The 27,830-nt window shown below is 41.3% G+C and overlaps 1 protein-coding gene across 3 annotated transcripts; it reads right to left on the bottom strand.

Moving 5' to 3' along the window:
* Window positions 1-27,622, bottom strand: LOC123070034 (uncharacterized). 3 transcript variants are annotated; one of them, XM_044493044.1, is made up of 36 exons: window positions 26,736-27,622; window positions 25,974-26,118; window positions 25,065-25,337; window positions 24,778-24,945; window positions 24,480-24,692; window positions 24,197-24,291; window positions 23,450-23,624; window positions 22,926-23,329; window positions 22,538-22,661; window positions 21,859-21,954; window positions 21,699-21,770; window positions 20,784-20,921; window positions 20,280-20,430; window positions 19,837-20,198; window positions 16,139-16,602; window positions 15,767-16,069; window positions 15,410-15,634; window positions 15,134-15,224; window positions 14,589-14,669; window positions 14,141-14,431; window positions 13,862-14,059; window positions 13,234-13,713; window positions 11,071-11,232; window positions 10,665-10,994; window positions 10,498-10,580; window positions 9,795-9,899; window positions 9,108-9,339; window positions 8,447-8,791; window positions 8,254-8,355; window positions 4,445-4,588; window positions 4,146-4,234; window positions 3,663-3,745; window positions 3,025-3,140; window positions 2,256-2,341; window positions 1,160-1,259; window positions 1-631 (listed from the first exon to the last, which is right to left on the bottom strand). In XM_044493044.1, exons 1-36 carry the CDS (start codon window positions 27,437-27,439, stop codon window positions 566-568), a joined length of 7,296 nt encoding a protein of 2,431 aa, XP_044348979.1. In that variant the 5' UTR covers window positions 27,440-27,622; the 3' UTR covers window positions 1-565. The 3 variants fall into 3 exon arrangements, with proteins under 3 accessions (XP_044348979.1, XP_044348980.1, XP_044348978.1); XM_044493045.1 differs by having other exon boundaries at window positions 14,589-14,666; window positions 26,736-27,621; XM_044493043.1 differs by having other exon boundaries at window positions 14,589-14,666; window positions 19,837-20,430.
* Window positions 27,623-27,830: the final 208 nt, after the last annotated feature.

Genomic DNA, 27,830 nt, shown 5'->3' with positions numbered 1-27,830 from the left:
AAACAAAACCATCGACAGTACCACCAAACATAATAATACTCCAATTGCACAGGGGAAGCACTAGCTGAAAGACTGACCTTTTTCTTCTCATGAGCTAAAAATCAAGAGTTCCAAGCTGCTACTTAAAAAGTGCATGCTGCATCTACAACTATTTTGCTATACAAATGTGCATCTCAAAAAAAGAAACCACAAGATCAGGAATCAAGATCAGCCAAAACTTCTCATAGAAACATTGACTAAAGTAGCGACTAGCCTTTCTGAGTTTTGCATACCTCATGGTGGAATTATCCATCACTGGTGATGGAGGCAATGGAACTGCAAAATTTACACCACACATCACGCATGCATGTGCTCCCATGTGCAAATGCATCAGCAGCCACTCACCCAAAAACATGTACACCCGGGCATGCACATACGGCACACCCCGGGGGGGGGGGGTGTTTCTTGTTCTGAACTTGATCTCTGCATTAACTCGCTTGGCCCAGAGAAGAATTCTGCTCATTGGTGCAAACCCCCTTTTTTGTGTACTAATTTAAGTTCTCCCTCGGCAGTCAGAACATTACAGTTACATGTACTGGGCCAGCCATTGCTTGCACATATCAAGAACCGGCAATGCATTTGCATGTAATGCCTGTGAAAGGAGAATACGGAAGTCAGAAAAGAGAACAAAACAAATTGCAGATAAGGGGGGCACAGGGCACCGGTTTCACTTCCCTCGATTCATTTATGCATCAGTTATATGTGAGAGATGTCTTCAAAATCAGTCCCTCAAATTTGAGGTAACACATGTTAAGTGTCATAACTTTCCAAGTATACTATTCGACTTGAAGACAGGTCCAAATCAATACTTCTAAACAGCGGCCAACCGATAGGCCTCACTTGTCAATAACTACATAAGTACAGCGGCCAACCGATTTAGTTCAAATTTGATGTACTTACTTTGGAACGGAGGGAGTAACACTGAAAAGTTCAGGGACCAAAACAGATCTGACCCAAACATAAAGGAACCAAATTGGTACATTTTCGTTTATTTACTAGAACTAATTTTGGTGCGCATTAGTTGGCCCCTTGTTGTAATGGATGCAGGTAAAAAGGAAAACACAAAATTCATTTGATCATTAAGTGCCAACCATATGTAGATCTGTGGAAGATGGCTGACCTGATGGGCAACATATTGAACATCAGCTACACTTCCACTTCGTGAGGCTATCTGGAATGCACTTTTCAGACGGCCGCAAACAACGCAAGCAAGTACTTTCCTGTAGAAATTAGGAAATTTTCAGAAAGGTGAGAAAGAGGGTGCGGCAAAATGACTCCCTGAAGCATGTGCTCCTGGGACGAACAGTAAATTCTCGCCAAATACTTAGAAGTTCACGCATGTACATGTTAAAGTTTCTATCTGATGGTGGTTTTCATGGGGAAAAAGAGCAACATTTTTGCCAATGAGCAAATTATCTTAATTCAGTGCTCTAATAAAGCAAATTTTCAAGCAATAAACTTCATTTTTAATACATGACACAAAGCTGATCTTTTTCCATGAAAATGTATGGGCACATGTAAATTTTTCCAAACTTTTTGACGTTTGCTAAATCTATTTTTCACCCAGGAAGGCGTGCTCTCAGCTGCGTGCCTTCAAATTATCTGGAAACAACTTCCAAGTACAAAGTTAACAAACACATAATGCATAATCATGTGCTTCCATGTCTGAGGTAACACTTAAAGGTGCCCACTGTGCTGCTTGGTGGCAGTGTCTAACAATTCTGGGAATGCAGGTTCAGTGTACAAACTAGCTACAATGACTTTTAGGGATGACTATAGTGGAATAGGTATAATGTTAAGGCATGATATAAAAGTGATCACACCTATGAACTTCGATCGCTCCTTTTTTGTTTGCATATAAACATATCACTTCTGTAACTATAGAAGTTTCAGTTTGCTGACATGATCCTAAGTTTACAGTGCAAGAAATCCAAACTAAAGAATGTTGTTTGAACTTCCCTTATAGTATCAATTAACTGCCCTACTTGAGGAGCAAATTACATGATAATGCCCAAGAAAGCAAGAAAAGGTAACCAATCACTGATAAGCAATACGTTCACAGTTTACCACTTAAATATAATTAAAAAAACACCACGTCACAGGTACCATAAAGAAATTTATAGCACTTTAGCAAGAAAGGCTGAAGTAAAGAGTTATCTTCCACATGAAATGTAGTGGCACAATTGAGTAGTTCTTTTGCTATGAATAAGCGATACCTGTGATTGCTGATTAGCATGTCAATAAGTCGATCTGGCCTTTCTTTATGCTTGTTAGCATAAACATTTATAGCAGCACCCAGAACCTATTAAAAAAAAGTGAACGAAAAGATCAGAAGAGCGTTTCACCAAGATCATTCCCATACAGTAATCAATCAAACAAGGATCTTGTGTTAAAGTTTCAAATTATCGGGCTTTGCTCCTGGAGGAAGTCGCCTCTAGGGGCATTGTGTTGTGTGTTATTTGTGGCCTTCCTTGAGCTATTGTACGTCGGGTGTGTCCTTCTTGGGGCTTGTAACGACTCTTCTATGCAATGAAAAGCAAAGCTTTTGTGTTTTCTCAAAAAAAAATAGATACAGCATATCCATTTTTCTACTGCAAAAGAAAATATGGAGCATCATCTACACATTCTGTACTGTGATACTTGAATTTCCTGAATGCCCGATGAAACATGCAGGAACATAGAAATATAACTGGATATACAATGAAATTTATAGAGTACTAGCGATAACTCGGATATGTGACTCTTTGGAAGTTGTGAACTCCAGACACAAATAATGTCATATGAGTATATGACATCGTGCATATCTACATAGGCTACAGATTAGTTCCGCATCTGATGAGGTAACTAACAACAAAGCAGAACTCAAACTTCCAAAAGATCCTCCCATGAACAATACAATCTACTACAAGAATATATTATTATTTCTGAGATTGATACGCTATAAGCAAAGCTGAAGGCTGAACACAAAAAAACAGTACACATCACCTGATCCCATTCATCATCTTCTATGGTTCCCCTTATGTTTTTCAAGAACTCCGTTAACTGGCCACCTTTTTTCCTCTCTGCGAGGGATGCTGCTACACCGGCATAAACATCCACAACTGAAAAGAATTGGTCTGTCAGTAACTCTGAGTATATAGATGCCTACTTCCAAACATTGTTCCCAAATAAGCATCAATTTTTAACATTAATTCTGCAAAATTAAGAGTATAAACTAGATGATACCCCGTGTGTTGCGGTGGGAATTTGTTGCAATATATTTCATTAAGATTTGGTTGTATCAAACATTTGGATTAATAATATATGAAAAAACTAAAGATGCATATTATATATTGTATTGGATTATTGTATAATTGAAAAATATTTATTGAATATAGGTAGTATAATATAATGGAATTTTTTTCCCATGCATATTGGGTGGGCCTTTGAAGAGGTGATATGTGCGCATGGCTTATGTGTGCATGTTGAAATAAAAATAATTAGTGGGGGTCAACTAATAATGAAAAATAGTTCTCATGCATGTTGTGGTGGGCCTTTGATGAGGTGGCATGTGTTGCATGTTGAGATAATAGAGATAGTGGGGATGAGCTATTTAGGTATATAGGATGTGGAATATAAGTAACCTGGAAGATCAAACTCATGAAGCATTCTAAAAGCTAAATCAAAATGCTTTTCAGCCAGAGTTTCAACAACCATGCACCTTCGCCTGCAGATAATATGAGCTTATGTCAAACAAATAAGCACACCAGGCAATAAAAGATGGACTAGTCAAGTACTGGTGCATAAGGAAAAGCGAAGATCGGTAATGATACCGATCATAAAGATAATAAATTTAAGAGTTATCCCTGCAAGTGTCAGCAAAACTTTGATCTGAATACAACAAGATAGTTATTTATAGTAGATAATTCTTCATTGGCACTTAAAACAGCTCAATAAAGGAAATTTAAAGCTAAATCATGATGCGAAAATGTGAACTGTACATGACCATGCAATAATAGGAATCGTCCAGGAGGGGTGTATCTTTCAGATAACATGTGTAGGAGTGTACCCTCCTTCAAGAGCAGTTAAAAATATTTAACCTTAAAAAGCAAAGCAGTAGGACAAACCTCAGAGTTTCAGGATCAGTTGGATTTCCAAACAGGGAGGTCTTCCACTGAGGCCCATCTACACTGTTGAGGGCCTTCACAACATCCATCTATGTTTTCAACATATGCAACTCGATTAGCATACCTAAGTTTAAAACTGAGCATCAAATGAGTGCAGAGCTAGAAAAACTACATGCGCGTCGGTTTATAATGATAGTTGGGTCCCTGAGAAACAGTCTCAAACATGGACAAAAAAAAATTATAGAAGGGAAATAAACCATGTTCGCCCAGTAATTTATCTTCCTTGACAATTTCCTCACCTGATAGGAAACTCTGGTAGAAAATTTCATTATCATCTCTCGAGTTAGTTTTTCCGATGCACTCTTATTGCGAGCAGTCCGTGATACCAATTTTGTAGCCTCAATTGTTCTATCTCGTACAGATAAGGCTTCCTCAAAATGTGTCTGCACTCATAAGAAGCCGAGTATAAGAAACACACCAAACCATTATTGATTAATTATTATGAAGCCACTGTTCAAAATTACAATGTAAGTATGCATAGTCAGGTCCAAAATAACCCAAAAACTCATTCTATTTTTATAAGTATTTTTTTAATAATTAGATTTGCTTAAACAACATCCACAGTAGTCAAATGTAACACTGTCAGCACTAAAGATGAGGCAAATCAAACTGCATGTATGTCATGGGAGTATTTCATTGAAAGTTAGTTGATGCAAGTTGTGCAAAGATATCCAGGAACAATTTCAACATATATTTTTCTAGAGAGCATGGGATTTTTTTACAGTGTTTTCTACTATTTAGATTCCTTATGGAGCAGTGCAGACCACATTTACTCTCCCTGAGATTTACTCTATGAAAAGTAGTTTTGCATAATGTTACTAAATCAGTGCATTAGAAAGCAGCTTTGCTGTCAAATGACTGCAAAAGTACAGGGTTCCACTATTCACCTGTAAGTTTACATTTCTATGTGCGGCCTAAGAATATTGCACAAAAAGAAAAACTGCATGTTGTACAAAATCTAGAACTGACTGCTAACGTTTCTAGACCCTCATATGACTAAAGCTGCTGGCTCGGATTGTTACGACAAGATACATAACCCTTCCAAGAAGTGCTTCTTCAAGGTGGCACACTGGAGGTTGAACTATGCATTAAATTAAAGAGTCTAATTTGAGCATAACACTTGAGTACCAAGTTTTTGTGTTATAGAGAAGAGTCACAAGTAGTATAACTGGATGGTGTCATACTAGTTGACACTTACACCCCATTATTCAAAACCACTTTATGAGTTTCCGTATAATGCTACACAAATTAGTGGATGCAAGCCATGCTATATCATCTGCAGTGTGCCCCTGCAAAGGTTAACAAAAAAATAAGACCTCTTGTGACCTGTACGAAAAAGACAAATTCGTAGCTATATAATCGGCCCTAAAATTGTATCTACTTTTTACTAGGTCGCAAATGGTAAAACTATTTGATGCTCTTTTTGTAAGTGCAAGTGCTTTAGCATGACCTGTATCCATGATTTCTTTTTCAGATTTTGCGAGAACTGGCAACTAGTTGCCAGATTTACTTCTCTGTGTAACTGAGTTACTTTTACAGGAATGCTGATTTACAGGGATCCTGTTCAGCTAAGTGGGCTGGACATTATACATGCCCAAAGTCCTAATACGAACAAGAAAAACAAGCCAAACCGGTCAACTCAATTTGATTGTTTTTGGTACTGTATGGAGAAATGTGTATTTTTATGAGGAAAAAATTAGTAACAGACAAACTAGCCAGAAAAAAATAACCACTTGAGAGACTCCTGATCAGACCTAGCCCACGGAGCCGGATCCCCTGACGTACGGCCACCTGACATTGGGCCACTGACGCGTGGGTCCAGGTCCACACGTCAGTGTGTGCGCCGTACGTCAGAGGAGCCGCGTCCCTAGCCCACTACCAAACTGGCGTAGTGCCTCCGAACCAGCTTCTCCACATGCTACACCAACAGCCTAGTTATCTAACCACAGCATTAGCAGCCAAGATCTGTTCCTTCTGCTGTCCCCTCTGTGACACCGCCTCGGCTTCTCTAGAAGCTCTGCGCCAGACGCCTCCCCTCGACATGGCCCCCGCTTCCGCATCCTTAGAAGCTCTGCGCCAGGTGGCTCCTCTCGATATCCCCGTCATGCCCCCGCAGGCTCCTCTCGCCTTCCAGCCACCTGCACGTGCTGCTCCTCCCTTGGCTGTCTCCAGTGCACATGCTTCTGCTAGCAGGACATCCCCTTCCCATGCGATCGCCGTCAATTCCATACGCTCCGCCTCGCTTCACAGACGATATCCGTATGAGGCTTATCACAACGCTGCACGTATCCTATGTCAGGTGTTTAATGGAATGATGTACATGATGTGGTCCTATGAAATCTTTGCTGCTCGCTTTGTACTACTTTCAAGTTAGCTGCTTAGCTGGTTCTGTCGACAGTTGGTTAGTTGTTTGTCTGCGGTAGCCTAGCTGGTTGCTGTTCTGTTGTAGGCTCCATCTACCCTCTAATTTGGCCAGAAAACCCCAGTTTGCCATCGATTTGCTATTCGTCGGCCGTAGGTGTCAAGAAGCAAAGGCATAGAGAAAGATTGGCTGGAGACAGAGGTACACTCCACTTATCATGGGCATCATGGCTTGCTATTGCCAAAGACGGCCCACACGAGTATATGAGTGTTTGAGTTGTATATATGTTACCCGTGTAGTATCCCCTTACTGTATAAGGTGATTTCTGCATACTTACCACATGGTATCAGAGCCTTAAAACAATGTAGTAAGTACCAATGACCCCCTTTCGTCTTTCCAGGCGAAGGGAGCTGGACCCCAAACAACTCAATGGGGATATTGCACGGCTAACATATATCAACACTGAGTTTGGAGAGGTAAAAGCCATGTTGTGCCCTACTTTGGTAAATAATAGGGATATTGCACTGTTAACATATCTAGACACGTTTTAGTGTTAGATACATCTCTATCTGGACAAATCTAAGACAAGTAATTCGGGATGGAGGGAGTACAACTCTAACAATGAGGACTGGAACCATAGATTAAAATTTTCGTTGTCAACTGCCCCTGATAGCTAATGGCGAACATTTCAAAAAAATCTACTGGTCAAGCACTGGCAATACATATCGTAGCGTCTATTCTCAGTTTGCAATAGCACGCGACCCACCAATAAACTTGTCATAAATATTTTTTGGTTAAAATATCAAGGATGTCTGACAATGCAATGGTAGGTAAAAGCAGAACAAGATAAAAGTTTTTCAATTCATAATAAAAAACGCCAGAATTAAGGGGGAAAATCACATTGAATATGTGTGCAGAAGTACATAATGTTAGCAGAATCATTTTGAAGTGGCAACAATTACAAAAAAATATTGGAGGTACTTCATGTTATAGCATACAAATTCGTCCAAAAATATGACCAGCTGTAAGCTACAAACAGAACAAGAGTTAAGTGAACAATATTGTAGTTAGTGTGTTTAATTTTTATTTTATTTGTGCGGGCCAAATATGATCATAGTTTTGGTTGAAATTTTATAGGTTCATGGGTTATAGCAAGTGGCAGACCTACAATTCTTACAGAATTTTATAAAATTTTGCTTCTCGCCTCAATTTAGCTTAGTGAATTGAGCCCATCCTTTATTTTCATCCTGGATTCGCCACTGGTGCAGTCGATAATTGATGATTCAGTGGTGCTCAAGAAGCCTATTTCTTCGAGAAACCATGATTCAGTGGTTTGTGACTGTTCTCGAGAATTATTTCCTAGTTATCTCACTTGGTTCAGTTGGCACAGCGCTAGGCTGGTTGCTGTGTACCATGTATGTGCTAGCAGCGTTCTATGTTTAATTCATGACTTCATGTAAATATGTACTCATGTCGAGTGACCTTTTCTAGAGTAGAGACTAGAAGTTGTTGCAATATTAAATTTGGTAAATATGGCAGTTACAGAAACCGTAAGGGAACACTATGATATTTACCGAGACTGAACTATATTGTCAAAGTGTCATATGTAAGTATGTAACGGAGCTGCACAGAGACCAACTAATGAATTATATGTTTGTAACACATTGATAATGAAAATCATAATACCTTGGCATGTCCCAAATGCTTCAGAGATTCCTCTTGGGACATTGAATTCATGAATAACTGAATACAGCAAAGGCCAGAAGCCACATGGTCACCTTTTAGAACCTGATACACCATGTTTCAATGTAAAAATTAATTAGCGTGAAAGCAGTGGACTCCAAAGGAAGTGACGCAAAGGAAAAATTGATGATAGTACCAGAAAGTTGTAAAGATAATTATAGTGCCGATGCATTTCACAGTAGTTACAAATGCGGGTGAGAACAGTGTTCATGTACTGAATCACAGTTGTGTCATGATATGTCGGGGATTGAGTTATTGCCAATATTGTATCCTCCAATACAGACATAGCACCATATCCAAGACATAGATCACACAGGTCATCAATTGTCCCATAATCAGTTGTTAAAGGATCACTCCGAGGAACTGAAGACAAAGATGTTTCCCCTTCTGCGGTTGGTTCACTGGATGGAAAGAATAGAGAGCATGCTTCTGCATAATGGCCATGCCTGAACATGAAAGCAAGCATTTGTGGGCGAGCATACTGCAAGTATCCGAAAGAAACCATTAATCACAAATTCAAAAGGACTTGGGCAACCATACAATCCTGAAATAAATTCAGAAGGACTTGGGCAAACCAAAACCTGAAACAGGGTTCAAGTGTGTGGCTTTAATTGCCACTGTAAGAAATGGTCATCACAGTGATGAGCAGGATGCCAGGAACAAAATTTAGGTCTTTCGGTTATTACAGGTACGCAGAGTCTAGAAAGTGTAAAGAAAACTCTAGGGTAAACCTTGTATGCCAAAGTTTGAGCTAATAAAGAAAAATAGGAACACCTTTGAAGGAGGACAAATCTTACTTCCTGCAAGTAATGAATACACTCTGCATATCGGACGCTATCAAGATTGCTGCGAGGACCATCTTCAAGGTATGAGTTAGCAGACGAAAATTGGCTATCTAGAGAATCTCTGGATTGCCTGGACCTCTCAGATCGTGGGAATGTGGATGGCATATATAGAACATTAAGATAAGAATCAGCAGAAAGGGAATCATCGAAGATGGTTGCTGCACTTTTTGCTACATGTTCATACCTGCAATGCCAGTTTGATAGCAGTTACTTAGAAAGAGGAAAACCACATCTCTTGATTGAAATTAATAATGCCAGGGAACTGGTAAATAAGTTTTCAGTTCAGGGGCACTACTACCAACCAGTTCTTAACCTCAAGCACTAATACCAGAACTAGAGAAAGAAACAAGTCTAGCAAAAAAGGTTAACTGCTGAGTTAATAAATACTCCCTCCGTCCCAAAATTCTTGTCTTAGATTTGTCTAGATGCGGATGTACCTAATACTAAAACGTGACTTGATACATCCGTATTTAGACAAATCTAAGACAAGAATTTTGGGACGGAGGGAGTACGAAATATACATCATAAATATGACGATTCATTGACAGGAATAACTTAGGCAATTTTACTTTGCTCCGTGCAAAGAACATTTTGTTAGAAGTCTCAAAAGATGAAACACAATTGATGTTAATCCCTTACATAGAGCGGACAGAAGAAACATCAACAGGAGGACCCCCTTCAATTGTGTTAATGATATCAAGGACAACAGGAGGCGCATCACCTTTGAACTGTTGAAGAGCTTGCCTGGAAAAGAAATGCAATAAAAATGAAGATTTGTACAACAGAAAGTATCACCATGGTTAACAAGTTCAAGGATGGAGTCATTGACCAAGCTAAGATAAAGCAACGACTCAGAGTGCCCAAGGTCAGCTATTGCAACCTCATATCTGACAGTCTGGATGTAAGCAATACCAAATTCCTACAAAATTTTCCAATGCTCCATCTGTAGGCAACAATTTTAGCCTGCTTATCGCTGTGAAAAATTGACGAAAATCAACCTATTTCACCATATTTCTAACGAATAATGATAAAAGGACGATTGCAGAAAATAAATGTGCAATTTTATGCAAGAAATTTTACTTTAACCATTAGGTTTCACATATCCTTAGACAGCTATACTAAGAGAGCATACCACTCCATCTGCAACCCTATACACATTTAGCAACCAGTGCGAGGTCACTACACGATAAGGAACTTGGAAGAACTAAATGATAAGGCAGTGTTTTTTTTATCTGTTTGTTTCCTTGATTTCTTTTGTATTTGTAACTAAATCTTCCATTTCTTCTGCAGGCAGGCACTTATAAGAGAAAGTGAGAAACAACAAAGAAGAGTTTTCTCTTACTTAAATTTCACACGGGCTTGAGCGTAGTGTTCCATTCGAACTAGAGCATGGCCCCAAGCAACCCACACTGGAAAAGCATCAATCTGAAATTGATCGCGTCATTAAATTACCTTATCACTGTCATGAAAAAATATAAAGTATAGACAGAAACAAATTGTAACATTCACCTTGCACTTCTTAGAAGTATATACAGCCATGCTGTATCGCTCATCACTGACCAGCCTGTCACGTAGACTAGTTGAAGACTCTTTGCCAGCAATATCATCAAGTGATGCAATAATACCTGATCCCAGCAGGCTTTGAAGAAGCTCAGCACGCCCTAACCACGTATCTGCTTGAGCAAGGAGATCAGACAGCTCATCTTGATGTTGGACCCCAGTGCTTGAACTGCCAGCGTCCACAGAAACATCATCAGCATCTCTACTTCTTTCAGAGCCACTTGACAAATCACTACTCCCGGTGAGCTTTTTTAGTAGATTTTTTGCATAAGAGATTGCCTGATGAAATGTCATTGATGTTAATCTACCAAGTTATGATACTCAAAAGTACCATGCTGCTAGTTCTTTTTCATACCTGCACATAAGTTTCCGTTGCATGATAAGCCCGGGCTACATTGTCCATAGATGCATTGAGAGGCAAGTGTAGGGAGCTTAGCACAACCTTCATCTGAGTAACACACAGTTCAAGTGCACCTTTTCCGGCTACTGACTCATCAGTGCACAGTGAAAGCAATGCCTAGAATTTGGTTCACAAAGAATTACACAAATAGATGACAGAAAATTGACACTATCACTTATGTACACTTCAGAAGTTGCTTCATATTGACACTTCATTCTTTTTTTCAATAATACTAGTAAGATGCCCGTGCTGCGCTACGGAACCACGAGAAATGAGACACAATATAATTTAATCTAGCTATATATCAAATTAATTCACTTTAATAACTCTGATTATATATTGACCATGGCCCGAAGGCTTATTGGTGTAATCTAATTACATGAAAGGTGATATGTACCGTCTACAGACATGACAAACCTTGGTACTCTAGAGTCTGGAGATATTGGACTAAAAAAGGTCTGCTTGAGCTCATGGACTTAAATGAGTTTTGTTATGAATAGGTCGACAAACGGAACATACAAGGGTTTTTTTTCAAAGCAATGTGGCAGCAGATGGACTCACATAAATACTGGAGAATAAATATAAGGCAGGTTTCTTTTTCGAAACACGTGTTGTAGTATGAAAAAAGGATGTGTTTCTCATGTTCTAGAAGAGTCCTACTATTACTATATAAAAATGGATGAATTTCTCATGTTGAAGGAGAAGAATCCTACAATATACAAGTAATATATTTTTTTAGCGGCGAAAATTTGGGCAACCCACTTGGTCAACATGTGACGATAGTCTGGTACAATTTTTTATTCACATCGAAAGTATCTTCCAATCGTAAACCTTTTACCGTAAGTTCTATGATGACTGTTTTGAAAATTGTTCCTTGGAACATATACAGTTCTTTTTGTAAAAGCTCAAGTGGTGTAGCATAAAAAAAAGATTTTTCATGTCCACTTTGAAATCTGAATTGCCCAACCCAATTTCTGATCACATGTGTACTAACCGTTGGCAGGAAGCCCTAATTTCTCTGTTCATGGAGATAAAACCATACTGTCTAGAACACACCGAACGCAACAAAACGAGTTTTTTGAGCTCTCAAGCAACCAGGAAAGACCTATATATGTCTGTGCTGCATGCATTAGGTAGAGAACGTCCAAGAAATTCAAACATCGTGCAAGGAAGAGTCACATGCATACACATTCCACTGCAGCAATGAACTGCAATTGATTAAGCTATAATCTAATGGGTTCAGGAACCAATTAGGCGAATGGGTGTGATTAGACAAGGTATACTTTGTCAAGATGTGAAGGAAGCAGGGAAGAGAAAACTGAAGATACGGTGCTGCACCTAGATTGCAGCAAACATAGAGGGGCATAGCTCGACCCTCATGAGGAAGGGAGCAGTTCTTGCGCGAGTGCGTCCAATGAGTGTGAGCAAGTAGATTAGCAAGGGGTACTGCCTCCACGCTATGCTCATGACGAGTGGGCGCGTTGGTCGGGCGTACTGCATACACCTCGGCATTGTTCCGATGACAGCGAGCAAGTGTTGGCAGTGGAGACTGAGCGTGACGGGAAGCCGATGACAAGAACGATACATAAATGAGGGGAATAATCGGCTGAACAAGATTAGAATGTACTAATAGTGACAGTGCAGATGCATATAGATCGGGAAAGTATGTGGCAGAAGAAAGGAGATTGGGGAAGGCCATGCGGTGCAGGCATGCAGCAGCAGGACAGAGAGGATGAGTGAAGGGGGTGTTTTTTAATACAGTATTTTTTAATCCACCCACCTGCCTACTAGGTTCCTATACGTGGTCCACTTGACAGAGCTGAGAGGAAGAGGTGGGACATAGGAGTGAACGGACGACCACACAACTGTAAACTTTATAAGTAGGAAAGAAAATTAATCTAAAATCAAGTTCAATTTAGCAGTATTTCCAACTTAACCGCTAAAAAAATGGCACATCAGGAAATAATATTAGGTCAATAATTCAAAGATACCAACTAGCTGCCCTTGATGCATAATACGGAAAAAAGAAGACTACGGATAAGCCAGAATAATGCAGGATAAGAACTTATAAATCAGTAGCATTCGAAGAAAGATAAGCCTGATAAGCAAACAACACACCTTGAATAGTGCGATATTTGGAGAGGATTCATATCTATGACATGAACGAGTTGTGTTATCCCTATCAGGCTCTCCGGTAAGCACCCACTCCTCAGGAGCAGAAACAAAAGGAAGTCTATCTTGTCCTTCAGAAGGGTAAACAGGTGTCTGCTCCTCCTGTACACCAGGCATCGCTTCCCAAGAGGATCTATCACCTGAGCCTGAACTCTTTCTTTTCCGAGGGATATCTTTCGGAGGGGTTTTGGTGCCGCCGTCGCGGGGCACCCATGAGAATGCTTTACGTGCCTCTCTCTGAAAGTTGCCAAAACTCTGCACAAAATTTGTTTTAGCTGGTATGGCAGCCTTTTTTTCTTTTTCTCTTGCCGCAGAGATGGTTTGTCGTGGTTCCCTAAGAGTAGAATCGATATTGACAGAGATTGCTTTCTTAGCGTAAGCAATGATTAACTTGTCATCCCTCAGGGATGGAAATTCTTTCAAAACCTGAAGTCATAAGAAGAAATCTTCCATTAGCACAGTAGGTTGACATGTTCCTAGTATAGCAGCAGCTCTAAGGAGAGAATCATTTCTGTTGTCCCAAAAAGTTCAAGGATGAGAGTTGACATGCAAAAAATTAGTTGAAACGGAATACCAGAGATGCAGACTCGAGTTGCTTCATCATCAATAGTACTTCCAGAATCAACTGAGGATGTTCATGCAGAGAAGAGCAACGCTGTTGTGATGGCAATGGCAATAAGGAAAGAACACGAAGACCCAGCGCCCATGAATTAAGTCGAGCAATCTCAGCATCTGACAAATTCCCAACTGTACGTTTGAGAAAAAAATGCACCTGAAAAAATTAATCAGTATTACTTTAATCCTTGTCAGAAAAGTTTAGTACAATTAACTCTTGTCAGATTTGGCAACATACAAGAAGCTGCTTTGAGCGCAAGTCAGGTAATAACTTCATGGCACCAATGGCAACAGGAAGAGCATCATTGGAATCTCGTAAGGTCGATAGAAATCGTGATGCCGCAGCTGGGCCTCCACCATTAAGTGGATCAGTGGTAAGAAGTTTGACAAGCTGGCGGCCTTGCAGTTCCCTCCGCAAATCGATTGACAGAGAGGCACTTTCGGCGACCTGTAAAGCAGCAGATACAGCTCCTTTGGCGGCAAGCCTAAGTGCTAGCCCCTCTGGATCATCTTCACAATCAACTTCGACCTAGTAATTTGAATGTCAGTCAAGTTTAAACATGGAAAACTTCGATACAAAAAACGACACATACTTTTAAGGAACAATTCTGAAGCCTATGTTGTCACAAAAATTAAAATAGTGGGACGGAAGATCAAAATCATATGACATTCATTGATTGGCTTACCTCTTGCCATCTGGTGTAATGGTCATCAGCACTCATAATATGACCATACCGTTGCAGAGATTGCTTCATGTGTAGCACCTGCTACAAAATGACACAGAAAAATTATAAAAAAAATTATGGATACATAGGACTTAGGTATCAATATATTAAGAATAATAGGCACCCTAAATTTGAGTTGAAGATGACCAGGAATGGGTGGTGGGATTATACAATAACAAACAAGAAATGCTAGACCAGGTCGTAAAAGCTAAGTTTTGAGAAACTGAACCTGTTGCGTCAAACTAAACAGGTTGTGTCATAGAATGACACGATCACAGTCAAGCACATATTGTTACGTTTTAAAGTTAGATAGCAAGACAAACCAGCAAGAGCTACCTAGTGTTGGCTTGGACAGAATATCTGTTAGGTGATATGCATAAATGAAATCACAGTTTTTTTAGACTAAGTAAAGCCATGACTTGACCAGGCACACAACAACATATGTCCATATGACCTTTCAAGACAATGTGTGAACTTGAAATGTAAATAAATGCAAGTCAAGCTACCTTACTCCGCATAGGATCATTCTCAGGTAAGTGGCAGATGCACATAGTTAGAACATTGGTTGCAGCGTCAAGGTTCCAATTGTGCAGGTACCTAGAAATGAAAGTATGCACTCAGTAACTCAATATGCCTATCTGGAGAACAAAAATATAGCAACGGTGATGCATTCAAAATGGACATCTATCAAATATACTAAAACTGAAAGAATGCCTTCACTACACAAAATCAAAAGGTTTATATTGTACTAATAAGGCTGGAACGAAAATGACATGACATACTTAAGAGCAAGCTGAGCTGCAAGTTTTTTATCCCTCAGTCTCAAACAATACTGCCAAGTATTATTCCCCAAGTTACGGGAACCATATGGACGGAATTGTCCTTTGCCTAGACTTCTTTCTTCCCTTTGATCAATGAGCAATCGAAGTAATTTATCAGACGCTCCATTGCGCAAACAACGGTCGGATACAGCAAGAGCATCAGTTAGTTTTCCTTCATTAATTAGCCTACAGAGACAAAGCAAGTTTAATTGTCACATAGAAATTATCACAACAAGTAATGGCCAAGTGCAAGTGAGAAACTCTCATTATGTGTAGAGCAAAAGGCGTGGCCAAGAAAAACTTGTAAAATCCTGCTACCTCTCAACAGCTTTCTCATATGGTCCTTCGTTCTCCCAGTCAAAAGAAATAAAAGCTGTTGGCTCTAGTTTAGCATCATCATGTTTAGGGGATTCTAGTGTACTTGAAGCGGCATTTCCATTTATGACGACATCTTCAAGCTCTGATTCAGCATCACTGTCAGGTTCACGAGCTCGCTTAATAGAAAAATTTCCTTTTGATTGATGCACGGCGACTTCATTTTCAGTTTTAACTGCCACGGCAGACTCAGATACCCGGTGAAGGTTAGACTGCATCTGTATCCACCGGTTCAAAGTTGGATATCTGCAAGTAACTTAGATGCTTACAAAGTGAAGTTGATTGGGACATGATGGCAAAATGACTATTCATTACCTCTCCGATTGTTCAAGAGCGAATTCATAGAATGACCTCTCAACTTCAGTGGTTTGCATTGCATCTTTCACATAAGTAGGAGATGATTCACTGTCACCAGATAGTATGCTACTTCCGAACACACATGCCAGGACTGCTCTTACTGATGATAATTGGGCTAAATGCTTCACTAAATTTAACTGAAGAGGATACAGCGGATCCCGGCGAGAAGACAACAATGAATCATGTGGACTCCATCCTTGATCAGGGGGGAGGGACTTTGGAACTGTTGAACTGTTTTCAGAAATAATATTGGACACTGTGGTCAAAATAGGAATGCAAGCCCATCCTTGTCCTGTTCGTGGAGGAAGAACTGGTGGCACACAAGCTGATATTATCTCGTGCACAAAATCCACACCCATTGTGTCAGCTACCTTCGCAGCTGCATCAGTGCTTCCATGCTCAAAAACTAAACGAGTTAAAAGCTGCATGGCAGACGAACATTATATTAGTCCGAAATAATCCTCGATCCACTTTGGACTACAATAACAGCAAGACAAAAGAAACTGAATGTAAACAATATTCCATCGTAGTTTCACATTAAAAAATGAACAATGACACTGAACAGTAATTACCCTGTGTTTCTTAAAAGGGGTTCACTTCATACAAATGACATTGCACTTTATGTCTTCACCAATATAATGTGTCAGTTAGTCTTTTCTCGTTCTTTTTAGGCAATATTTTAAAGGATGTTGAATTAGAAGAGTATACGGCATGATAATTGAAATGTATTGTGGTTTGATGCATAGTATTTCAGGTTGGACCAGAAATCATCAAGAATGGAGATCATGCAGGAGGACTGCATGTATGTATATTAAGATAGAAAAGGTTTTACAAAGCCAACGAAACATGGTCTGTACCGCGCTCGAAACGGATACTTCAGTCAACCAGCGTATCCATATCGGATACCGTATCTGATACCGATTCGCCTCCGATACCCCCCCCCCCCCCCTCCCCCCCGAGATACGTATGCATGGAGTATCCGTGAAGAAATGATTTAAAACAATCCCGATACTTTGCCAACCAATACGTCTTGGGTACGGCCCAGCCCATTTAAGAGCCCACTAAGCCCAGTAAAGAGGCAACCAGCAACCCTAGTACCCCGATGCCCCCCATCCATTCCCTCCCAGTTTCTTTCCTCCCTCCCAAGCTCACACCAGGCGGCGCCTGCTCACCCAGCACCAGCGGCGGCAGTGGCTAGCCGGCGACGAGCCGCTCCTCCTCCTCACCAATGCCCCCTCCCTGCCCAGCCAAGCTCATCTCCTGTTCTTTCTCCTCCGAAGATCTCATATTCATCTCCCCCAGATGGCTCCTCCTGCTGAACCTCGTGCTGTACCTACGAATCTAAGGGCACCATTGTGGAGCCATGTCACAATTATAGAGAAATCACCTGGAGGGGACAACACTAAATGGAAATGTAACTAGTGTAGTCATGTTGCTTTGAGTAGCTACGAGTTTCTGCACATTCGCTGAAGACAGGGAGCCATGGAATCCATGCATGTACAAAGGTCACAATTGACATTCTGAATGCACTTCTATACTTTATTTTTTATTTAAAAAAATAGTAAAACATATCCCCGTGTTGGCATTTTTTTCAAAATAGCGAATTTACGCATCCGTATCGGCCCGATACCGATACTCGTATCCGTATCGGTGCTTAGCGCGTGACTGAATAAACATGAGAAAAATCAAAGATCTAAAGGTGATACAACGCAACGACCACTGCCATGTAAAGGCCTGAAGCTCCTTCGCTCCAACCATACTCCACATTATGAATGTTGCCTTGCACTGATCAGTGAGGGTCTCTACGTAGTATTAATGTTGTTGAAGAAATTCACACTGAACAGAGTTGACCATTGCCAAGCTAGACTAACGTGGGTTGCAAATACTTTACTACACAAGAGAATCTCTAAACAATCCCCTATATCGGTTAGAGGAGGATAGATTTTGTTTTCCTCCTCTAACTGGCACCTAACCGATCCCTTATAACGGTTAGAGGAGGGTAATTTATCCTCCGCGGCCTCCCCGAGGAGTAAAGATACTCGTTCGCCCACCCGTGGAGTAAAATATTTTTGCCTCCATTCTCGCCCACCGCTCTGCCCTGCTCGGCCGCATCCACTCCAGCGCCGCCATCCTTGCCTCCGCCGGCCACCGCCGACACCCCGCAGCCCCGTCGACCTTCCGCCACCAAATTCCGGCAAGATTACAGCGGGATTCCGCTGATCTTTTTTTTCTTTTTTTGTCCTTTCCATCGTCTCCGGCCATGCTCCTCCCGTAGTCGGAGCCGGCGAAGCCACGGTGGAGGAGGTTTTGCGCGATCTTGTCCCTGGCCTTGGCAGCGGCGTCCACGGCCACGACCACCTGCCGGACACACGGGAGCTGGCCTTGACGGCGGCAGCTATGGCGGATTCACGGTCCGGCCACCGGAGGAAGCGCGGCATGAGGATGGAGCGGATGGCCCCTCCGGGTACCCCAGGCTGCTCCGCCACTCGGGCGGCTCGGGATCCACCCAGGGAGCACAAGCAGCGCATGCGGCAGTGAGCAACAACACGATGAGGCAGGCAACGTGCGATGAGTGTGATGCGTTCGGCAGCGGACAAAGACTCATGACTCCAGCGTGGTCACCATCGTCGCCGCCCGCCACGAAGGCGCATAGCAACTGTTTGACGAAATGTATGAGCCAAATGTAAGTTTTACTAATCTAAGTTTAGGGGGGCGGTTAGAAACGACACTTTTTTAGAAGAGCAAATGTACTCCTCTAAAGGATACTCGGCCGTTAACTTCTCTAAATTATAGGGGATTGATTAGAGATGCTCTAAGCTCATAGACAAAATCCCACGAATACCTACAAGTGATAACTAATACTCCCTCCGTCCCAAGATACTTGTCATCAAAATGGATAAAAGGGGATGTATCTAGACATATTTCAGCTCTAGATACATCTCTCTTTATTCATTTTGATGACAAGTATTTCCGGACGGAGGGAGTATTTATTTATAATTTGTTCAGCCATGAGGTTCCACATTCAGCCAAAGATATATCAAAATACTAGAAGCCATGGGAACTTATTCATCCACTTATGGCTTCCCCATGCTGTAAAAAAATAATCTTAAACTGCCCCTAAGTAGTACGTGGACTTGTGAATTTGACCACTAAATTCTTATGTATGGGCCCCCTCAAATAAAATTCCTAGCTCCGTCCCTGGTTGAGACCTTGGGTGCAAATCCCCAGTCTTGAAGTTAAATATAGGTAGTTCTTCCTGCCTATCCTCCCCTTTTCAATAATATGGGGATGAGTTATGTAAGTGAATTATAGGGTAACTGAATTTGGTAAACATGTAGGTGGAGTGAATTTCTTAATAAGTACTCCCTCCGTCCCGAATTAGTTGTCTTAGATTTGTCTAGATACGGATGTATCAAGACACATTTTAGTGTTAGATACATCCGTATCTAGACAATCTAAGACAACTAATTTGGGGCGGAGGTGTTAGTTATTTGTTTTAGGTGATTACAAATACAACCAGCACTCCGTTTCCAGTTATTAGTAGTAAATGTCATTCTAAAGAGGACAATTTGCTATGGTCTTTCATGTAATTTTTGGAAGAAGTAAAAGAAAAGGACAAACGGTACATTTTTTACCCAGCGTGTGAAGGAGCTTACATCTTTTGGTCGTTCGTACACCAATGAGAAGTAGTTGAAATCATGAGTCGTGTCAGTTCCATCAACTATGTCACCAATGGTTGCAATATATATTATGAAGTTTGATAAGTATGTCGACGGCTTGGTAGATACATGACCCAAGTATCTGTTTGTAGAACCTTTGTGGTCTGAACTGCTTTCAGGAACACTTGAAGCTGTTGGGTCAGTCTTAGATGCTTGTTTCAGGATTCTAAGTCCATGACCAAGGACTGTACCTTTTTCGGATATCAAAGCATCTTTTTTTTCTGACTTGGTACCGTCTTTTGAGTAAATTTTATCCGAATCTTCATCAACAATAGCTCTTGCAACATTGTGAAGTTTACCTGAAATAGAAGAGTTCAGAAATGTCTCTAGAACATAATCGCAACAACAATTACAGTTCAACTGAATAAAGTAGGCATTACCATTCAAGAACTGACGCTTTCCTCTGAAGGCATCATCAATCATCTGATGCAGGAGTCCAAGTGGACGTTGCTTTTGTCCAACTCTGCTAGATTCAGTTGACAAAGAGGTACTCACTTCGGTAAAAACTACTTGAAGATATGGCCGACCTTCCTAGATGACACCAAAAAGTATGCATTAGGTATTAAAAAATAACTACATAGTCAAGTCGATTTGTTAAACAAATACACAGATATCTTTCTTTGGTATGATAATTAAAATCAAAGCCATAAAAATAATCAAATACTGTTTTATAAAGAAAAGAGTACGGCATTAGATTATGCTACTGAACATGTAATGAACTGAGAGAGGCCTTTGATACATCCTCCAATGCTGAAATTGTACGTTAAGACTCGCAAACATCTTGCTCAAGTAAATAAACAAATGGTACACAAGAGGAAGAAATTCAATAATGAAAATGAACCATGCATGATTTACTGATAGGCACAAGAAAATAAAAAACTCACGAGATCTAAAATGCCACTGAGGCGCTGAAGGATGCGCTTTATCACTAATATGATAGCAACTTCTTGAATCTGATCCCAATAAGTTGGACCTATTTTTGGGGAGGTTCCTGGAAATATTTCAGATAACAAACTTGTAGCCTGTACATGAGAAGAAGAAAACATCAGGTTACACTTTCTTTACAAGATTGACAGTTTACACACACTATGGCACTATGCTAAAAGCAATATGGTTACCTAATTGATCTTGGCTAGCTTGTGCAACTAGAATTGACATAGATGGCATAAGATAGCATACACACTTTCTGGTAGCAAAAACAGATGCCAAATTAAACAAGACAAAACACAGAGATAGGCGAAGTACATTCTGGTTAGTCACCAGATACCCAGGTCTGGGAATGGCGTCATGAGGCGTGGGTGGTGGGTAGCTAGGAATGTGGACCAGACGGGTAGTGTTCTTACGGGCACTAGTACGGAATGCAGGACGAGACTCAATCCGTGTTTATGACCCAATCAATCACTAAGAAATCCAAAAATTCAAATTTGGAAGATTGCAACATAATCATACAAGGCAAAAACGAAAGGAGAGCCTATCATTCATTAATTCCACAAAAAATAGTTACAGGAAGCTCTCCAAAAATTTATCAGTAAAAACCATCTTCTCACCAGAAATTGTATAACAGCAGGAGTGAAGATATACACAATGAACTACTCCCTCCGTTCACAAATATAAGATGTTCTAACTTTTCTGAATCGGATGTATGTAGACACGTTTTAGTGAGTTTGTTCACTCATTTCAGTCCGTATGTAGTCCATATTGATATATCCAAAACATCTTATATTTGTGAACGGATGGAATAGATACTGTACAAAAAGTGAGTGCCCGAGATGTAGAAATGCATGACAGTCAACGCTTACCTCATCGAGAAGAAATCGACACATATCCCCTGACCTAGCAGAAGTTGCAGCAACATCAATACAAAGCAGAATCTGACAGTTCAGATTTATTGTCAGGTCAAATACTACAAATACCTATCATTAACAACATCAAATGCAGATCATGATTTAAAATCCTGACCATAGTTAAAGGACCAAGCTGAGCACGGAATGACAAAATATCTGATTCGCGTGCAACATTTGGGTTGTCTGTGGCCCGATTTAGAGCATCCTCAACCTGGGCATAAAACACGGAAATAAGAAACATAAAGTTTGACACAACCTTAAATATTTTGTAACATCAAACGACATTTAATTGTTCTGAAGAAAGCAAAAATGAAGTGGGGGTACTGCACAGAACCCATTTGTCATTTTTCCTTCGATCCTGCCACAATCAAGTATTCACCTGAGGTAGATTGATAGCAGATCACAAGATTGTATATCTGCCTATCCAAAAATTCTAATATGAGTACATTGCAAAATGGTTTGATATGCACTCTGTCCGGTCAAAGAATAAAGTGACATCCTAGAATTGCAGTCAAACATTCTCAATTCCTTTACATCTCTTTCCCTCTGCCGAGAGTTTGCTACTTCTTCTGTGACTGGCACTTATAAGTTATAATCATAAATTTCTGCCACTACCACACTTCCAATCATTCCCCTTCCATCTCTCCTTCCCTCTGCTGAGCGAGAGGGGGGGAGAGGAAGAGCCTATATAAGTGTAAAATTCTATGTGCTATATGTGCATGGACAAGAAAGGGGACCACATCACTTCATCCCAACCAATAAAGAAACAAAAAAAAAGGCAAGAAAAGGCATACCAATGCTCTTCTGTATGCACCAGCTACCCATTCAGCTAATTCAAGAGAAGCTTTATCCTCAGCAGGCAAAGAAAATCGTTGTACAGCTTCCTCTCCTATACCATAATTTGCCCTTTGCATGCACCTGTCAAGAATTCCAATGAACTCCACAACCATGTGACACACACACACACACACACAGGGAGAGAGAACTACAGAAGTTCCACAAGAAGCACAGAGAATAAACAGTGATATTTACCACCATGTGACCTCAATATAGTGAACAAATATGTGAGGTAATTATACTGGGTAATGCGCAAAGAGCCCACATTAAAGCCTGATCTTAGGATGCATAAAGTGAATAAAGTAAAATACAGTAAGAAACCAATGTACAGAACAGAAAACTCACACGTTCAACAATTTTGAAGGAGCGGCACGTAAAACAACTAATGCCTCCTTCCAACTCCATTGTCGCCCAGACAGAGGTGGGAGGCGTTGTAGAACAGATAGACGCCAATCCATGTCTTCAATGGAATGGCTGGCATGTTTGAGTCTCCACTCTAACGCTTGCCTGCCAGCAGGTGACAGACCAGTACTTGGCAACTGATCCATATCAGGGCCTTTAAATAGGACATTATGTCGAAGTATGTCAAGCAGAAGTCCAACAAAAGATATCACCATGTTCTTCCCTTCAGATTCAGTATTACTATCACAGCAATCATGAATGACAGAACACTCTGGGGGGGCGGCTTGCGGCAACTTGATAGTGTCGTCCATATGTAATAATGATAATACAATGCTGACCATGAAAATCTGCAAAGGAAAGTAGCCCAATGAAGCTTAACTGTTCAACTGACGACTTCTCTGAAGCTTTCAAGACTAGCATTCTAGCATGACTCCTGAAAATATCAATATGACAAAGCAGAGCCAAACCTTTCGTGGAGTGCTTTCGATAGCCTCCATAAAATTTTGCATCTCCTTCAAATATGACAAAGCTATGTGATAATGGTGCTCATTCCCATCACCTGCACACTTCTCCATCTCCCCTAAAGAAAGGGCAACTGACTGTAGAGCATATCGCATGTGCATCAGCTCGATGTCATGCATCCTGCCATAGGTACAAGAAGCCCACATGAAATAAACTGCTCACGAGAACAATAGTGTCAATTCATCAGTGAACAATCCCGCGAGTTTTCTTGTCTCTCTCTCCCTCTGCGTGTGTGCTTTTTTGTTGGGGGTGGGGGGGATGTTATACGGCATTTACCAAAGTAGCAGAAGGCACCTCAGGAATGCTCAGGTCAAAAACTAAAGAAGAGAAAATCTTTATGCTTGCAGGAAACATGAAGCATAGAATGATAGAAGTAAAGAAGATGATATTTACGATGTTAATACAACATAGCAGTTAAAAATGTGATGTCATAAATGGTTGTGAAGGACACTTTCATATCGTCGAGTAGTGCAACACACTTCAAATCATGAAGCTTGACTGGGGCTAGCAAGATGAGCGGCTTTAGCTGTAGGAGGTTATTTTTTTCCTGTTGAGTGTACAGTGTGGTTTTGTTCTACTTTTTCAAACTTATTGTCGGTCACTCCCCTCGTGCGTGTAAGACCTTTTTTCATATCCTAATATATCTACATGCAGCACTCCTGCACTGTCTCAAAAAAAAGTTGGTTGTGAACCTTTTCGAAGCTGCAGTTGTTGAAGAAAGTGGCTGCATACCAACAAGCTCAATTGCATCTTGAAACTTTATTCCTGGGACCACGTCAAACAGCACCTGCAAGTAAAAAGATAAATCAGAAGAGCATCAAACTATCAACTAGGAAACCAAATGTTTTGCAACCAACATGGGAGACCAAAATGTACATGAGGCAATCATAGAAGGTGTGAAGGACTGATAAACATATGGCCACATGTAGAACCATAAAAAAAAATGAGATCACAAATTCAGATAAGAGAACTCACTCTCATGGGAGTCTGAACAGCTAACCGCTCAAGTATCATGTTCTCAACAAAAGGATCTAATGTTTCTGCATTAACAACTGAATCTTGCTCTTGTTGGGAGAATAACAATGAATTCCTCAAATTCCAAGGGTGCCCAGAATTCACACTGGAAACGAAGGATGCAAGATCCAGATGAAAGCATAACAGGTCACATAGGTACTCCTCACAGGATGTCTGCCAATAGAAAACTTGTAATCCTTCACATATTTTTGCTAAACAATATCATAGAGGCAAGATGATTCAAGAGAAAAGGAAGTACCTCATCCGTCTGTGCACGGTAATGTGAATATTCTTGTAGACGCAGAGCTTGGGATTTGCTTGTCCAGAACAACTGCATTAACTTTCTCCGCAGTTCTGTCTTACCCTTCAGAATATCCCAACCCAATACAGCAACCAATGGCTGGAGAAGGGGAAATAAAGAAACAACCTGCAGAAAGCAACTTGCCAGAAGTTAATGCGGCAGAAAACTAGCAGAATCAGTTCTGCAGTGCTCATAGCAGATCCACAAATAAATAAATGGCAGTATCCCACTGAAAACTAGCATACATTAACAGCTTCTTGAAGCTGTTCTCTCTTAATTAATGATAGAGCAGTTTCCATGATAACTTCAAGGACATGCTTTCCAGAAAGTCGAGAATAGTGGAACAGATCTTTCTTGCAGGATACTATAGCTTCGGTCAAAATGGTCCTGTCATCTGAATCAGCATCCCTCTCCAACCACAATGTTTCCAGAAACTTCTTGAAAGGAAGAGGCATCCAATGAGCATCAGAGATACTGTGGTCTTCAAATTCTTCAGAAAGAATGTCATCCAGAATGATCTGGTATCGGTAGCCAAAAAAAAAGATATTAGCATCAGCCATCTAAAACCAAGTATGTATAACCATTCCAAAAGCTAAATACTGGCAATATGCTAGAGCATCCGCATCAGATGATCCTGGGTAGAATCTAAAGGAGAGATAGATAAAGTAGCATAAAAAAGGGCAGCCCGGTGCATGTAGCTCCCGCTTGCGCAGGGTCCAGCGAAGGGTCCGACCACTTTGGGTCTATAGTACGCAGCCACAAATGCGAGGGTAGAAGCTAAATAATTATTACAGAGAGAGCTGATGCGTCCATCTTAGCACCTAAATTAGGTGATAAGAGATGTGGATGTTCTTAGGTACAATGGAGAAGGAAGTAACACGGGAAGGTACAACTGGCCACCGGCATTAATTTATTGTTCAACTAAAGCACAGAATAATGATGAAGGAATAAAGCTCAGAATCTGGGATTCAGAGTGTTCAATGATCTTGAATTTCTGTGCGCTACAAAAGTAAATCAAATTTCCCTTCTTGTAGATGATCACATGTCATCAACGGGTAATGGAAGTCTGATAAAAAATGAACAGGCAACCAAATTCGTGGTAACCTACTTCAATGGAAGAACCATACCAGTAAGAATGAAAATTTTGCATTTACCTGAATTAGTTGAACAAGCTGGGGACTGCTTGACTGAAGTGCTTCTCCATAAATTGTAATGATTCCATTACGCGATTCAAACCATTTTCCAAAATAATTTGATGATTTTTCCCAACCCTTTTTCACAACATCACCTAGGACAACCCTGCAAAAAGAAATTATATTAAAAAATATTGAACATTTGATCATATCCAAATCTATCACCACACACTTGAACATGTTAATCTGAAATGACAAACGCAAATATGGTGATGCTACATTAAAATTCGACAACATTGCTTTGGATAACACCTGGTGGTTAGCAGTTCACTAGTCACTGTAAGAGTATATCATCTTACTTTCCTGGTCTATATTTGCTGCGCCCATTGAACTATTATCATGATGAGTGATGGTAAACAAGCATGTCTAAAAACTTGTAATTTGCAAATTCCAGTACCAACATAGATTACCTCAAGAGTACAGGGGCTCACTGTTTTCATCGAGACATTGATATGGAATGGGACTACAAAAGATCATCCATGACATACACATGGACCTTAACTCAAGGCTGTAATTTAGCTCGAATGTTTCACGGATTCTTAATGGGCAATCACACAAATACAGATTGTACCTAAAGCTACAATCAACCGCACCATGCCAGCTTGAGATGTCCATTAAAGTCTTAGCTTGCAACTTTATCGAACATATGTCGAGATGTTCCACAGGAAATGATGACCGGATTCGTATTTAGAAATTAACAAAAGGTGCTGCAATAGAGCTTACTTATAACTGTCCTCCTCTACACCATTCTCCAAACAGAGGAACCGGATATGCCCAGTAACACTTTCGACGTCACCAGCCATGACAAGCGCCTTCATGGCGTCCAAGTGGGCGAGCTGCACGCTACGTCGCAACGACAGGAGCACATTTACACCAAAACCTGAGTCCAGTCCGATCTGCCTCGAAACGCCCGCACACAGGGCGTCAAACAGCTCGGCATTGTCGAGGACCACCCCCCACAACCCCCTCAGATCCTCCTCGGTGACCGGGACCTCCTCGACAGGTTCCCCATAGCCGTCGACCTCGCGTTTCAGCCTCGCCACCCCCAAATCCAGCAGCTTCACGAGCGTTCCCCGAGCATCGACGCCGGTGGCAGGGTCATCAGCGATGGGCTGGAGAAGAATGAGAAACTCAGCCTTGAGGCGGAGCGACTCGGGGTTGGGAGTGGAAGGGAGGGCAGCGAGCTCAAGCGCGGCGAGCCAGGCGAGGTGGGAGGAGGAGGGGCAGGCGGGCAGCGCCGACCAGAGCACGCCAGGGACGCGGCCCCCCGAGGCGACCACCGCGCGGAGGAAGTCTGCAGCGAGATCGGGATCGGTGCGGCGGCGGAGGCTGAGTAGAGCCGCGCGCATGGGCTCGAATTGAGCGAGGAAGAGGTGGTTCGCGGCCACGCGGGCGAGGAGGCCGGCCTCCCGCTCCGACGCCGCCATGGCGAATTCTGGGTGCGGGTTCGGGGAGTAGGAATCACGAGGTGGCGATGAGCATGGTGCTGCGGGCGGGAACTGGAGCGCGGTGCGGGCGAGAGCGGAGAGTTCTGTTTGGAGAAGGGTTTGCTGATGTCTCGCGGTTTGGGGGAGAACGGAGGAAGGAGAAGACGAAGACAAACAACGTAAGGGGAAAATAAAGCCTGCATTATTCACTCACCCCGTTCGGACTAGACGCTGGATGAACGGATGGATGCGAGTGGAACTGATATTTTTTGACGCCCATAACGCTCACACGTGTGGGCGTTAAAAGGACTTCACACATCATGTATGGTGTGAGCAGGAGTCAGCCCACACGAGTTTTGTGTGGTCGAACATTAGAATTGCCCACACGTGT

This window comes from Triticum aestivum, chromosome 3B (assembly GCF_018294505.1).
Source record: "Triticum aestivum cultivar Chinese Spring chromosome 3B, IWGSC CS RefSeq v2.1, whole genome shotgun sequence".
NCBI lineage: Eukaryota > Viridiplantae > Streptophyta > Magnoliopsida > Poales > Poaceae > Triticum > Triticum aestivum.
This window is presented reverse-complemented; position numbering and strand designations above follow the sequence as displayed.

Bases quoted from the DNA above. Each gene is read 5' to 3' on its own strand.
- LOC123070034 (XM_044493043.1), bottom strand. From the start codon at position 27,439: ATGGCGGCGTCGGAGCGGGAGGCCGGCCTCCTCGCCCGCGTGGCCGCG. The intron at 23,625-24,196 runs GTTCACAACCAA...TACCTATGGCAG, and splicing joins ACAACTGCAGCTTCGAAAAG to GATGCATGACATCGAGCTGA. The intron at 15,635-15,766 runs GTAGCAGGATTT...TTGTCTCTGTAG, and splicing joins TATGAGAAAGCTGTTGAGAG to GCTAATTAATGAAGGAAAAC.